The sequence below is a fragment of the Mizuhopecten yessoensis genome, unplaced genomic scaffold, assembly GCF_002113885.1.
Source record: "Mizuhopecten yessoensis strain PY_sf001 unplaced genomic scaffold, ASM211388v2 scaffold4223, whole genome shotgun sequence".
Taxonomy (NCBI): domain Eukaryota; kingdom Metazoa; phylum Mollusca; class Bivalvia; order Pectinida; family Pectinidae; genus Mizuhopecten; species Mizuhopecten yessoensis.
In genome coordinates this window covers 232,905-249,070 of record NW_018405437.1, presented here as the reverse complement: position 1 = coordinate 249,070, position 16,166 = coordinate 232,905, and the positions used below count along the sequence as shown (strand labels likewise).

Below are 16,166 nucleotides of genomic sequence, written 5' to 3'. Positions count from 1 at the left end.
GGAAAATGAAAATATATAGAATATTATATATAGAATATTATCTATAAAATTATATCTTGCCACGTAGCTCTATTTATCACACATATTTTACTATTAAATATGCATTTTATGATCATTAAAGAGTAGTTTGTAAAAATGAGGATGTTTATGATTCTATTTTAAAGACCGATGTTATAAACACAGTGACAGGTAATCGTCCATGTGTTTAAGACATTCACAGGAACTAGAAATGATTGACCATTCCTCATTAAAAATATATGGATTGAACTTCGTATTGTTTTGTGGTCTCTATAGGGGGCAATTTATTTAAGAACATGCATGTACATAACAAGATTTTTTTATTGCCGTCCAAAGTTGCAAGAAATAATGGAGACATAACTTTGAACATTATAAGAGTAACTAGCACCAAATTATGTTAACATATTTGCAAAACATGAGATACCAGTTTTGCTGACGTGAACCTACTGAACATGTTATGTAGTTAACCAATTATATATAATATAATAAATGTTAGTTTGACTATCGGTTCAGATGGCGGATACAAACGGGGAAATACTTCACATCACAAATTCTTTACACCCAATGTAGAGCATGAAAACACGACTTCCTAATACTGTCTGCTGACATGGTGGATACAGAGTATAAATGGTCTTGCAACAAGCTTGTAAATTCCAGGAAGAGAAGTAAAACAGCACAAACTCGCAGCATATTTGTATTTACTTCTAGAGCAACTAAACATTTTAAGCAAGAATACGCGGCATAATATGCAGCTAATTTATTGTGCAAGCATGCATAACATCTAAATTTTGAATGGGAATTGCCCTTACAGGTAATTTGAATTGCCATGAAAACACCGCTAAAAGACTACAATTGTATACTATATTTAATGTCTTGTAACTAGAAAGTGTGTAAATATATGGAGGGAACGTTTAGATTTCAGTAACATTAGAAGCTTGCATTACATTTTTGGTTGATAATTTTAAAGATGGGTGGACATACTCAATGCTCCAATAGTTTATAGTTTTGGGTTAATGTTAGAACCAGTCAACAGGTTTTGCAAGCTCGCGTTACTGTTTACTGCTAGTGAACCGTACTTGCTGGTACCTTACGCTTTGCCCCGTAAATGTAACTAGAAAATCAATTTAATGCATATTTACATGAAATAATACTGTCACTAATCAAAATTATAGCTTATTTGCCTAAATGTTCGTTTATAGCGTTAACTATTTTCTTTTTCTTTTTTTTGTTTATTTCAAATTTTTATGCAAACCGTCGAAGAATACATTTTTGGTACATAGGCTAAAGTTAACCAGCAAGATTAAATATCTGATGACACAAAATAATCACTAGAAATAAGGTAATAAGCAATCATTAAAATAATACAATTTGTAAATCGATGTAGAAACTAGGCCAAACAAGATAAACATGTATTTCCTCATATGGTAATCTCGTCCATGTCTGACTCATCCGTGATACCGGGGGTCGAAAGTATCACAATCCATGTATAAAATATTCCGAAATACATGTAGAAATGCAAAATGAAGTTTAACTATTAAACCCTTTATGGCGATACAATGTTTGGCTATATCAGACTATATTTCAAATAGTGTTACAAATAAACATATACACATGTAATATGACGTTTTTTTCAAAATGGTGTCTAAAGACTACTTAGCTCCAGTTGTTTGTGGGTACTCCCGCAGTCCTCTCCTGGGTATATGCCACCACGTCCTGACCTATAATGAATTAATAAATAAATCGTAACGTTTTTACGAAGTACATACTTAAGGGCATCGTGACACTGTGTATTTATAAATCAGTCTTTATGCACAGCGTCAGGTACGAGATGACAATATAAGATTGTTAATGATTGAAAATTATATTTCCGACTTAAGACACCTTTAACGCATGCTATCAAATATACAGTTTGCACAGTATCAGAACGAGTCAATGCTATCAGCGTCGCTTTTCATTGATAAGCTGTGATGATATTATCAGTTTTGTCCATGTCATGCCATATACTATGTGTGTGATCAATATCCGAGAATTCAATTTATCCGACATTATTAGACAATTTATCAGAACTTTATTCCAAGTTGACTGCAAACTGTCAGAAAATGAAAGTCCAGACGTTACCATATAATTATCAGGTTTTTATAACCAGTCATAAGCAAGGTTTTTGTGACCAATCCTGACTGAAGTGATCCAGTAAGGTAGGTATTTTTGACCAGTCCTGACTGAAGTGATCGAGTAAGGTAGGTTTTTGTGACCAGTCCTGACTGAAGTGATCGAGTAAGGTAGGTTTTTGTGACCAGTCCTGGCTGAAGTGATCGAGTAAGATAGGTTTTTGTGACCAGTCCTTACTGAAGTGATCGAGTAAACTATTTTATAACAATAACTCTGGTGTAATTGGGAAGGATGGCACTGTGTATAGTGACAGTGTCTTTGAAGTGCCTCCAACCAAACACTAGGCTATTAATAACTGAAGTGAATAGACTATATTAATTGAAATGTTAAAATCTATGATATTCTAATTATTATTTTCTGTGAACATGTATTAAATGGTTCTAGTATTCTCCTATTAATTCGAACATATACTACATCTTCTCTATAATACTCTCTCTCTCTATATATATGTATATACAATGTATGAATGTATGAAATTGTGTATTTTCTCTGGAAAGGGCTTTTAAAGGCAATGCCTGTGTCTAATCCAATTGTGTTTTTGAATACAATAAAATTGATTTGAAATGAAATCGAGTAAACTAGGTTTTTGTGACCAGTCCTGACTGAAGTGATCGTGTAAGTCAATTGTTTGTGACCAGTCCTGACTGAAGTGATCGAGTAAGTTAGGGTTTTTGTGACAAGTGCTGACTGAAGTGATCGCGTAAGCTAGGTTTTTGTGACCAGTCCTGACTGAAGTGATCGAGTTAGTTAGGTTTTTGTGACCAGTCCTGACTGAAGTGATCGTGTAAGCTAGGTTTTTGTTATCGGTCCTCACTGAAGTGATCTTGCCGAAGTTTCTAGTTATTGTCTAGGCATATTCAATTTGATGAACTTGTATGAATACGACAGGAAATAATAGCCTAGAATTCGAAAATGCTTTGATATACTTTCACTTATTGATATGACATGCATGAAAAGGACGGAATTTTACTAAAAATACCAATTTCCTTAATTGCTGATTGGAATGGAAAACTACAGGGTACAGTGACCCAAATCATCGTGAGCAACAACTCATTACCTCATTATGTAAGATAACTCCAAAAACCCAATTATAGTATAAAATTGTCTATGGTGGATGTAGCTATATCTGTGCTGTAGTATTCAAGTGAGGTGGCACTATAAGTGATACCGTTGGAAGCAAGGTCCCACTTCCAACAGAACACAATACATCTTCAGCACACACGCATGCATAAAATATCATTTTAACAATACGGTGTCGAAAAAGTGTGATATGTGAATACAATGTCAACATGCATACACGTAAATGATGAAGATTTTAGTAAATACAATCTGGTAAAAAATAACTTCAAGTGAAACTTTTATTTGAATAAAACATATTTCATTTTTGATAATATACTTAGAGAAAATATACTCTTTCATGTATTGTACTTTTCATTAAAAACACATACATTCCTGTCTTATCTGTAGGATATATTCGACATTATATGGAAAAAAGTGTCCAAAGAAAAACGTTTTAAAAAAAGTTTTAAACTGCTGAGCAGCAACCTAAACATACAGGTAAATATATCTATCATAAGTAATATATTAGGGGCATTTTATTTATATATTTTATGGCTACTGATTTAGACATATGATGTAATAGCATCATCGTTCCAGGTCACTGATCCCAGAATTTACATAGCTATGACAAAAACACAGCACATCATGATGAATACGATGCTTTCATTTGAGGAGTTTTTCCATTTACGAATTAACCAACAATGACACGACATACTGTAGTTAAAGTGACATGCATTGCTTTAGGGCAAAACACGTCTTACATCAAAACTACCAAACATAGGATAAAACCACTAGTTATATGGTGTTTGTCAGATGTGGTAGTTCATGGGAAAGCGACACACCGCAGCAAACCGTCAGCATGGATATACAGCATCTACGTAAAGGGTAACTATGGGTTACAATAATTTATTTGAATATTTACGTACTATATACCTTAACACATTCATGATATATATTTTTGTGATGATGCGGTACCATTCATGAAATGTCAGTACCTATTCTCATATGTGCTTTGATGAATTTTACGGAGATTTGATGTGGTGCATGTTATACAAAAATGCATTTCCATCTGGATTCATAATGAGGTTCCTATAATTTTGATCTCTGTTCAGTGTTTTTATGTACAAATATTACACTCACATTAGGACCTGTTGTGTTTACGCTGTGCTATTTCTGTTGTCTATGTCACTAAAATGCACATTTATTACCACAGTAAAACCACGAACGTCGACCTTAATCCGTCAAGACACAGATGTTTAGACAATGGAATCCCAATAGCCACCATTCCTTTAAATAAACTTGACCCTGACGTAAGAGGAATGTCTTCTGTCGACTCCCAATCAGATGTTGTAATACCGCAAGCATATGAATTAGAAGATCCAGACCAAATGCCGACAGAAGATGGTCTAGTAATAGCAGAGAAAGTTTTATTCATCGACAAGATAATTTACGGAATCCGGGTTGTTATTTTAAAGCACCAAAAGATATTGAAAACAATAACATACAGTATTTTACTGCTGTTGTTCCTAGCATATGTTGCGTACTCTCTCAGTTTCCGGTTTGGAGACGAGGGATCCTTGCGATTGTTGGTTTGTACTATATTGTTACTGATGTACCTTGGCTGGGGAATTATCAAAAACGTATCTTTGTACAGGGCATTTAAAAAATCACTTGGATCAAAGAATCCTGAAAATATTACCAAGGCGAAAAAAATAGTAAGATGGTGAGTATTATTGTTTTTGTAATAATAAAAACTAGTACATGCTTCATCAATATTCAGTTATATAAGACATAGTTAAGTTACACATTATAATCGTTTCCAATGTTAAACATATTGATAACGTCGAATTAAGAGTTGTTTGACCTCATGGACCCGATAGAATTCCCTGTTCTGCATGAATGGTTTGAGAGAAACACATATGCTGTATGATTATCATGTTTATATACCTCCCGTTAGTAAATATTAATCAAAATGTTGCTGTTTCTCTTTTATCAAACATTTAGGTATTAAATACAATTTACTCGTGCTGGTATGAATTGTTCATGATCTGTCATTGGCCGGGCGTACATCTATTACATAAGTGTTAAAGATGAGCAATATCTGATATAAATCATGTATATAATAAAACATACATACACTACTAGATTAACCTTGCCTGCGGCAGACGTGAATTGTAGAACAGTTTACATAAAATTATATTTATACTTTGGCAATCTATCAACTAAATAGGTCCTACATGATGCGTTTCCGTCAGCTGACAGATACAATCGTGGATACAGCACTTTGTATAACCCCACTCTGCCCGCTTTGGTGTAGACAAGTTACTTACACGAGGAACAGAGATGGTTTTATTAATATCTAAAACAATTTCATTTTATATTTTTTATATTCTATTGTTTGAGCTCATAAAAGTCCTTGTTCCTTAGTTGTTTATTTGGGAGCATATTATATTGGAAGTCTAGGTTTTTTCCTATTTGATAAGCATGTAATTTCTTTTTAACATATTCAATTGACACATGCAAAGAATACACAAGTGGCAAAAAATGTATGTATAAGTAACATGTAAATAATGTAAGTATGTGATATTCTGTAAAATCTGTAATCTACGTGAAAAACTCAAAATCCGGGACAAAGCTCCTTCTTACAAGCACCTTTCTAGGAATGAAGTACGAAGTGTGAGGATAACATACGAAATCTATTTACCTTTATTCCGTCTAGGACGTTGTACTTTGTGGTGCTGACGCTTATTGCAGTCTACATAGGGTTAGCAGTTATACAAACTAGACCAAGAAACCTCGTCTCACTCGGCGGGATATTCGTCTTCATCTTCATCCTTTTCCTCATGTCAAATAACAAGGCAAATGTAAGTTAAGATATGATGTAGGTTAATTTATATTTCACGCATGTAAATAACTTAATATGAATTCAAGGTAAACTTCCAAAGACCAATTATCTAGATCACTCGGAAGCTTGTATCTTTACAAAACAAAACAACATATCATGTAAATAAGTGTTTTATACTGTTAGTCGATCTGTCTAACTTAATATTTTTTACCGAAATTTATTTCTTATTAAATAACATCAGTTTATCAATTTTATCTCACGATATCTATCTATTTTTGTTATTGGGAAAAGGATACAAAAAAGAACTTTGACAGTTAGGTACTGTTAGGTAACACTGAAACCCGGGGCACCATACTTGCCAATAACAACAATAATTATTACAGGAGAGTAGCATTGTACTATTGAAATCGTTACAGATTAACTGGCATACAGTGTTTTGGGGACTGTCACTCGAGTTTGGTTTCGCTCTGATCATTCTCCGCACAGAATGGGGCATCGGTGCTGTGAACTGGACAACGGACAGATTTTTGGAATTCATTGCTTTCTCCGACACCGGTTCAGCTTTCATTTTCAGTAAAAGATACAAGGAATTCAATTTGATATTCAAGGTCAGTTGTTATCAGAATAATTTTACAAATTGGAGTAACCTGAAGTAATACTGGTGATCCCTAAATGGACGAAACGGTCATGGTTAAATGTTCATTCTATCATATTTCCAGTTATCATTTTGACGTAACAAGGTAGACTATCAGTCCCCGAGGTTGGCCGTAGCTTTACAACCGAAATAATTTTCTTGTATGGTTTGCATGATATACTAGTTTAGGCAAAAGTTATCTGTTGTACCGACATGTTGACAATATGTAACGTTATGAAACGGTTTATATATACCTTACCCTTCAATATATTTTTTGAAAACATATTCCATTTTGGGTCCATATTACACTATTCTTAAGTTACATGAGGGTTATCAGCTAATACCCCAACTTGTATGAAACATCTATATAACATATCAAAAAAGGTCCCCGTATTATATTTTATATGTTATCCTGCTATAGGTTGTTCCCTCTGTGATTGTGTTTTGTTCTGCCATTGCTGTTTTATCCTACCTTGGCGTTTTGGCCTTCATCATCTCAAACCTTGGCGGTTTTCTTGGTTACTGTCTACAAACGAATCCGGTGGAATCCATGAACGCTGCAACGAATATATTCATGAGTGGGGTATGTATGAATACATTAAATTATTAGTGATATCAAATTATTTCAACAGCTACTGCTAGCATAGGAAATACTATTATTCTTTTTTTACTTCATGTAGTTCTAATTTTTTGTATATTTGCAAGCGATGTATACGCGAATATATTTCTACGGAAAATGCTTCATCTGTCAAATAATTTCAATAATTTCGAAGGAAATTAATCTTTAAATTATTAAATAAGGCATTCAGATCACATAATTTTATAGAGCTGATATTAAGAGAAATAACCAAAGGAATTAATTACAATATGCTGCTGATTGAAGTTAAGACATCCAGCTTCATTTTTTCACATTTATCGTTACATCTGCTGTAGATCGAATCATTGATGGTCATCAGTGAGTACATAGACTCGCTATCTACGTCCCACATCTTTTGTATTTACACAAATGGATTGTCTTCCATAGCCGGCTCCGCTCTCGTCCTTTTCTCCAATTTCGGGGTACGTCTACACAATTTCTGTTCGTTTCTCCTGCTTTATATACATGTTTGTAACCCTATGTTTATTTTGTGTTCGTTATATGTATATGTATATGATAAAAAGGGATTAAATTTCCATGTGAAGGAAGTAAATATGGAAAAATAAGATTAACGACCGACTAAAAAACTAGCTGCTTTCACCCTTCACAGGGCTCTTCAGATTGAACCTGAAGAGCCATGTGAAGGGTGAAAGCAGCTAGTTTTTTAGTCGGTCGTTAATCTTATTTTTTCCCTCTATATATATAGTTACACGTAAGAGTTCGTGTATATATTTTACCTGAAAGTACACATGTTTGTGACGTCATTGATGTTGTTGGTGTGTTGCATGTTCGTTACTTATTCGATTGGTCAGAGTTGTTATTTGGTCAACTGACCAATCGCAGCACTTTCTTGACCATTCAACTTATGTTTTATATCGACGCTTATCCGACACACAACCTGAGACACTCTAAAGAGTAAGAAATATATGAAGACACTGCATACTTCCGACTTACATTGATCCTTTGTTCACAGCATCCTGGTTCTTTAGAACCAACGAAATGAACATAGAGAAATGAGTGTTGTGTGAAAAATATAACACTTAGTAGCATTGGTATGTTAACATGTACATATGCTGAACTATTGCTGATGATACAAAATTATTTGCATATCGGTTTTTATATGATCGTAGATGTTGCGAGAATGTTAAACCCCATACAAACCATAAAGGAAAGAAATTAAAGACAGAAAGAGCAGCTTACAGGAGAACCATTGTTTAAGATTATCCATTTCGGATGTGTGTGGTAAATGTCTAAATTGATTGCTCACTTTTTATTCTTTTCTTGATAATACAGCCTTTACCATTTGCATACATCCATACCCATAACATTTACCAATTGTTGTGATTTGAGAATAAGGTCAACCTTGTTAGAAAAGCTTGTAGAAAATCGTTCTTAATTATTTTGGCTACTGTTATATTTCACATTGCTATCGACGGGGCAATAGGGAGCATTCCCAACAATATCATAGAAGTAAACATCAACCGTCGTGGTTGTTACAATTGTAATCAGCCAGTTTCAAAGTCACACATCTATATTACAAATCTGGCAATCATTGATTTGCTTTGCTGTCCATTATAATGTTCAGCTTAAAAAACATTTACCGGGTAAACATCACTCAGTTAAAATGAGATGCCATCACGTTACCGTGTGTGTCTTTAGAAATGCTTTTTGTTTTTTCATTTGTAAAAAAAAAACCCAAATGCCAGTTTGCTCATACAATGGCACATATTTAGATTCTCTATTCCTTGTGTTTTATATCACGTCGGAGAGAAAACATACATACATTACCATAGGACTGCACATTGTATCCGTACAATTGTAAATAGTGTTGTACAATATACTTTAATGAAATGTCCTCCACTATAAGTACTGATAGCACAGTATAATACAGTTAGATGTATAGTATACAATTACATTACGATCTATAATATCAATTGTAAAACGGCACACCATATATTATAATACAGCCTATTACATCGATGTACAGTCTGCCAATACGTATTGTTGTATGCTGATCAAAGACTTCCGACAGCCACTATAGCACGCTTCTGTTTGTTTACGGTAATGTTATTTTCAACTCACGATGGCGATCTGTATTGCTTCAAGGATAATATAACATCTTCATTAGAATACACCAACACCACCCAAAACCATCACCAAACTACAGGCCCTCTCACATGTCTGGTAGCACGAGCGTCCTTTAAGCTTTCTAACTCAAAGAAGAAGAAAACATGACATTATAGTCTTTTCATTGTAGGTACCTGTCGAATATCTTTTGACAGCATCAGTCATGTCTGCACCAGCAGCTTTGGTGGCGTCCAAAATGGTGTATCCATCCGAAACGGGCAAGGACGACACTAAAATCTGTGTCGTGGGAACCAAGAGGTATGTCGGAGTGTTAGAGTACAGCCACTGTTGATTGACAACAAGTAAATATTAATAACCACGAGACACGTGCGTAATGTTTTTTTTTATTTTTAATGAATAAAATACATTTTTTTTTCTCTGTTTATTAAGGTTGTACACATAATTGTATATAGCTGATAAAAGTAATATCATTCACTTGGTGACAGTTATGAAATAAGAGCTTTTCACTCAGTGAAATATATCAACATGGATCGATCAATCAGGGCGATAGTTTGACAATACCGTCCTGATTGGCCCTTGTCAACCTGAAAATGCTTATTCGCGGCGTTCAAAGCCACCAAATTCTGTTTCTTTTCACTAATATAAAGTTTAGGCGACGATATAAGTTGTTGTTGTTGTTGTTGTTATTGTTGTTGTTGCATATCATTGTTACATACACTTTACTTTTTCCATGTAGCTGTTCAATTATCTGACCAGGGAAAAAACCTAGACTGGAATCGTGTTTCAAACCAGTAAAAGTATATATTTATATTTATATATCATAATATCCTGCCGTTATATGTGAGTAACGATTACTAATTTTTACCACAAATATGATATCGTTTACCAGCTCGATTGAATTTCATTAAAAATGAATCATTTTTGAAAAGATAACACTGTCAAAACCTCTGTTGTAGTGGTACCAAGAGTTTGATGCAAGCCCTGTCATTAGGTGGAATGCAGGGCCTACAGCTCATGGTGAACGTCCTCGTAAACCTCCTCATTTATATATCCCTCTTTGCATTTGTCAATGCTTCAATCACGTGGTTTGGAGACAGGGCGGGAGTGGAAGAGCTCACACTCCAGGTGAGCAAATCAGAAAAAAAACAGTAGTCAAATTAATTTGACTTTTATATTTACCGAATGACAATGTTTCAATATGTACTTAAATCTTAATATTACAAACATTCAGTCTCTCTCATATATAAATAATTTGAATTGGGCGTGGCATTTCCGGAAATTATCAGGAAACGTTTTGAAGGGTGTAACTGTTGATGTGTTTTTATGTAATTTAACAATACCTTTCAATTAAATACGGTGTGATTTTCTATTGGTTCGATTCGGTATTGATGCAATTGATTTTGGGGAGGGTGTATGCTATACACCTACAATTGCCCACTTCGTGTTTGACGAGATTTTGTTGGTATTCGTCAATTTTGTTTTATGTTGGGGTTTTGATACGCAGCTTGTTTGCATAGCTAGTTTATTCTACGAGTGTTTTTGTTTTCTTTTTGAGTTTGGCATATCCACCTAGTTTCGTCTGTGTAGGTCTAGTGTCTTTATTACATATTCACCTAGATGAGTCTACGTGATCTTTAGTGGGGTTTTTCGAGTGATCGTCTTCATAGTTTTTATCGTGGGTTGGGTAAGGTTTGTCTTTTTTAGGTCACCTGAGCTTTGCTCAAGTGACCTAATCCAACCACTTTCCGTCCGTCGTCGTCCGTCGTCCGTCGTGCGTCGTGCGTAAACTTTTACATTATCAACTTCTTCTCAAGAACCAGTGGATGGAATTTTTTCAAACTTGGTCAGAATCATCCTTGGTAGATGGGGCTACCAAATTGTGAAATTGGGATTCCTACCCCAACCCCTGGGGCCAGGGCGGGCCCCCAAAGGGAAAATTAACCAATATTTCAAAAATCTTCTTCTTCAGACTCAGAGGTATTACAGTCATTTTCTCTGTATGGATGGAAAGATCATCACGGGCTTTATTTAAATTGTAAATTTCAGGGCCCCCGAGCTATCCGTTCTCTCTTGGGGAGGGGGTAAAGTTTACTTTAGTTCATATAGGGAAACAACACTTTTGGGTATAGTTTGACAATTTTCTGTTGGAAATTATTTCTCCTTGATGAGAATTATCCTTGGAAGAGGAAGATTGTTTTAAATTGTAAAATCGGGATCCCTACCCCAACCCTAGGGGCCAGGGCGGGGCCCAAAAGGGAAAATTAGCCAATATTTCAAAAATCTTCTTCTCCAGACTCAGATGTATTACAGTCATTTTCTCTGCATGGATGGAAAGATCATCAGGGGCTTTATTTAAATTGTAAATTTCAGGACCCCCGAGCTTTCCGTTCTCCCTTGGGGAGGGGATAAAGTTTACTATAGTTTATATAGGGAAACAACACTTTTGGGTATATTTTGACAATTTTCTGTTGGAAATTATTTTTACTTGGTCAGAATCATCTTTGGTGGATGACGGTATCACATTGAAAACTTGGAATTCCTGCCCCATCCCCAGGGGTTAGAGCGGGGCCCCAAAGGGAACATTTACAACTATTTTTAACTTCTTATCCTTTGATGACATGACAAGTATTGTATTTCACTTAGTTTACATGTTGATTTCCACATCACATCTAAACAATAAAATTAAGCTACCAGTACCTATGATATTACTCAGGTGACCGCTTGTCTGATTTGTTTTCCTATGCTCCTTTGCATGTTTGGTACTTATGTATCCTATATGTCACTGTTCATATTTTGGACTAACCGTTTATTTGAGGTATTTAGTGGGGTGTTTGTACCTTCCTCACTATTATTTTATCATATAAGCAGTAAAACAAAATACATGAAATATTAAGTGCTAATATATTTCAGAAAATATTTTCCTATTGTCTTTGGCCATTGGCGTTCATCATGGGAATTGATGCTATTGATTGTCTGAAAGTTGCCGAAATGTTGGGTGTGCGCATGTTTGCAACCGTCGCCCTTGGTTACTTGCAAATGGGAACGTACTTTACAAACAAGGAGAAATACAACGAATATAATGAAATATACAACAACACAGTGCTGACCTCTAGCGGCGACATATTTCTTCCGAACTGGAACCTGACGCTAGAAAACGGAATTCTGACGGTAATTTTGAAAAAATTATGAAGCAGAAGCTTGGGTGTTTTTTTTTTGTCTTATTTATTCAATATAGATATTGAGGTGTACTGTAACTGAATTCCCTAAACGCTATTATGCATAATAAATATCTATGTAGCTTCCATTTTTATTGTAACTTTCCCGCCGTTATGTGATAGTGTATTTTTTAACGTAGTTTCTAAAATAACATTTTTAATGAGGCAAACATATTTTTCTGTAGTCCATTCATCTTCATCTAAACATTTAGTCATTTTAAATGAGAGTTATGTAGAGTATATGATTGTTTGGTCCTTTTTCTTTTACCAGGACCGCTCAGAGCTAATCACCACATATGCCATGTGTGGATTCGCTAGCATGCCTTCTGTTGGAATAACCCTCGGATCATTTGCGGTCCTCGCCCCCGGGCGAGTCGGTGAACTGTCCAAGTTGGCAATGAGAGGACTTATAGCTGGAACGATAGCCAGTTATCTAACCGCTTGTGTAGCTGGTATGTATGTATAGTCATATTTCTCCTATATAATCCGCGACATACGTTCGTAATCTACCAAGAAGAGTGTTACTGCAGTTCCATACAGTATCATTGGGATATATAGAATACTAAGTAAAATATATGCATGTTTCAGTAAGCAGTGATGTTGGGATATGGTGTATAGAGCGAATGTTATAGGGCAGTTACGATTTTCATGATATAAAGTTCAAAATACTATTACAAGTGCAGCATGATCAAGTCATATATAGTCCGGGAAGCAGGATGTTCCTCGTGCAGGATCAGTGCGCAGATTGGAAGTGATCATCCACAGGATGTGTGGCTATAGGCCATCAGACTACAAGTGGATTCGGTGTACTTCCCTTACAATGTTATCCGGGGTGTATGATAACGAGATAGATTAACGCTAATGTGTACCTACATTAAGACACGTCCTTTAATTACCTTAGCTGTTAATGGGACAGTTAACCATAAACCAAACTCACATTCGTCCACACTTGGTGCTATTAACGATATTCACAGGAGTGTGTATTCTATCATGGCCAATGACATGATAGTATTAAAAGATAAACATTAGTCTCGTCTAACGTCGAAATATGATAAGCTTCAATATAATATATTGCAACGTATATACTTCATCTAAAAACGTAATAACAAGTAACACTGATCTGGAAACAATTATAAACCAAACTTTTCCACGAACTGTATACATATTTACGTATTTGGAATCTGTTAAACATTTGTGTTTGTTTCTTTGTTTTCAGGATTACTGTTCGCCTGACGAGTACAACATTTGTTCCTGTCTTGGTAAAACTGTTGTATACGCTTCACTGCTAATAATAATACCTTAATTTTATGGCAAACCCGTACTGTTAAATGTATTGGTAAACAAAATTTATACTGTTTCAATTACATCAAAATGTACACTGTTTGCATAATGCTAAAAACATTATTTAACAAAAACATATTTTTTGATATTCATCAGATGGAACACTCATGCTTAAATGAAAACGAAGAATTGGTGTTCTATTTTTCAAAGGAGACAGAGATTACCGATTTAACGAAACAGAAGCGCAATTAGATATAAAACAATTGACGAAAACTGGGCAAAATATTGATAAATGAAACATCAACAGGGAGATCAAGGATAGAGTTAAATGAGGATATGACCAGCAGTGTCCGGACAGTAGGCGGTACTAGTTGGTTTTGTTTGTGTGTTACGTCCTTTTAACAGCTATGGTCGTTTAAGGACGTGCAAGAGTTTGCTGATGGTGAAAAACCGGAGTTGCCGGATAAATCCAAATGAACTACGGTCAGTATCTAGCGACTGCCCAACGCATGCCTCGAGCCCGTGGCCCAGTGGTGGAGGGTTAGTGGTAGCATAATGTCGGATGCCTTAACCACTGCGGCCCCTCTGCTCAACAGCTCTGGTTAATCGACGATAACCGCTATGTAAATCCAGATCAAATCAGAGTAGCATCACCTCATCAAATTCAGAAACGTGTATTTTAAATTTATCCATCAGCATACGACCTCAACACTAACATTGTGATATAAGCAGCATGACCATGCGAATTGATTGACCATTTATATCACCAGGTCTTATATAAAAGACATACACGTATACGTTTTGAAATATTTGCTGGCTATATCAGTGTTTCATTGCATCTGGTTCAAATTGTGTGTAGATATGAATATAATATGTTTGATGTTTCTTTTTACAATATTGTATATTTTGATATCACATGTAAATTAATGTAATAAAATACTATATTGTTTATAAGGAAAAACTTACATTTTATTTATTCCACATACTCATCTGTAATCGGGTAAGAGTAGATGTCCACAAGATCTGTGAATACCGTAAAGAGTGCTGCTCGTTTTATAGAATAAAACGCCCGTTTAAATAAAAAGCAAAAGTTTCAGAAACGATTGCGCTGCCAACAGAAGTGAATAAACTGAATCTATTGAACGTTATATAAGTGTATCAAATTGTATTGCAAGGTCATGATATAAGAATAGATGCATATATAATGAATGATCTATACAGACTTGTTAACCGTCAACATACTCATTAAACGACAAATCGCGTGTTACACGCCGATCTTTATATAGTACGTTAGCCATGCCACGTCGTCTTTATATAGTACGTAAGCCATGCCTCGTCGTCTTTATAAAGTACGATAGCCATGCCACGTCGTCTTTATATAGTACGTTAGCCATGCCTCGTCGTCTTTCTACAGTACGTTAGCCATGCTTCGTCGTCTTTATATAGTACGTAAGCCATGCCACGTCGTCTTTATACAGTACGTTAGCCATGCCTCGTCGTCTTTATATAGTACGTTAGCCATGCCCCGTCGTCTTTATATAGTACGTTAGTCATGCCTCGTCGTCTTTATATAGTACGTTAGCCATGCCACGTCGTCTTTATATAGTACGTTAGTCATGCCATGCCATGTCGTCTTTATATAGTACGTAAGCCATGACTCGTCGTCTTTATATAGTACATAAGCCATGCCACGTCGTCTTTATACAGTACGTTAGCAATGCCTCGTCGTCTTTATATAGTACGTTAACCATGCCATGTCGTCTTTATATAGTACGTTAGGCATGCCTCGTCGTCTTTATATAGTACGTTGGCCATGCCATGTCGTCTTTATATAGTACGTTAGTCATCCCAAGCCGATCTTTATATAGTACGTAAGCCACGCCTCGTCGTCTTTATATAGTACAAAAGCCATGCCACGTCGTCTTTATACAGTAAGTTAGCCATGCCTCGTCGTCTTTATATAGTACGTTAGCCATGCCATGTCGTCTTTATATAGTACGTTAGTCATGCCATGCTATGTCGTCTTTATATAGTACGTTAGTCATACCAAGCCGATCTTTATATAGTACGTAAGCCACGCCTCGTCGTCTTTATATAGTACATAAGCCATGCCACGTCGTCTTTATACAGTACGTTAGCCATGCCATGTCGTCTTTATATAGTACGTAAGCCATGACTCGTCGTCTTTATATAGTACATAAGCCATACCACGCCGATCTT

General features: G+C 35.5%; 1 protein-coding gene across 1 annotated transcript; it reads left to right on the top strand.

Annotated features, from left to right (window-relative positions):
* The first annotated feature begins 4,056 nt into the window (after nucleotides 1-4,056).
* On the top strand, nucleotides 4,057-14,815 carry LOC110448730 (uncharacterized transporter HI_0519-like). The gene is made up of 11 exons (XM_021495123.1): nucleotides 4,057-4,131; nucleotides 4,460-4,969; nucleotides 5,966-6,110; nucleotides 6,508-6,699; nucleotides 7,147-7,308; nucleotides 7,659-7,784; nucleotides 9,620-9,747; nucleotides 10,407-10,575; nucleotides 12,361-12,618; nucleotides 12,937-13,117; nucleotides 13,882-14,815. Exons 1-11 carry the CDS (start codon nucleotides 4,106-4,108, stop codon nucleotides 13,896-13,898), a joined length of 1,914 nt encoding a protein of 637 aa, XP_021350798.1. The 5' UTR covers nucleotides 4,057-4,105; the 3' UTR covers nucleotides 13,899-14,815.
* The last annotated feature ends 1,351 nt before the right edge of the window (nucleotides 14,816-16,166 follow it).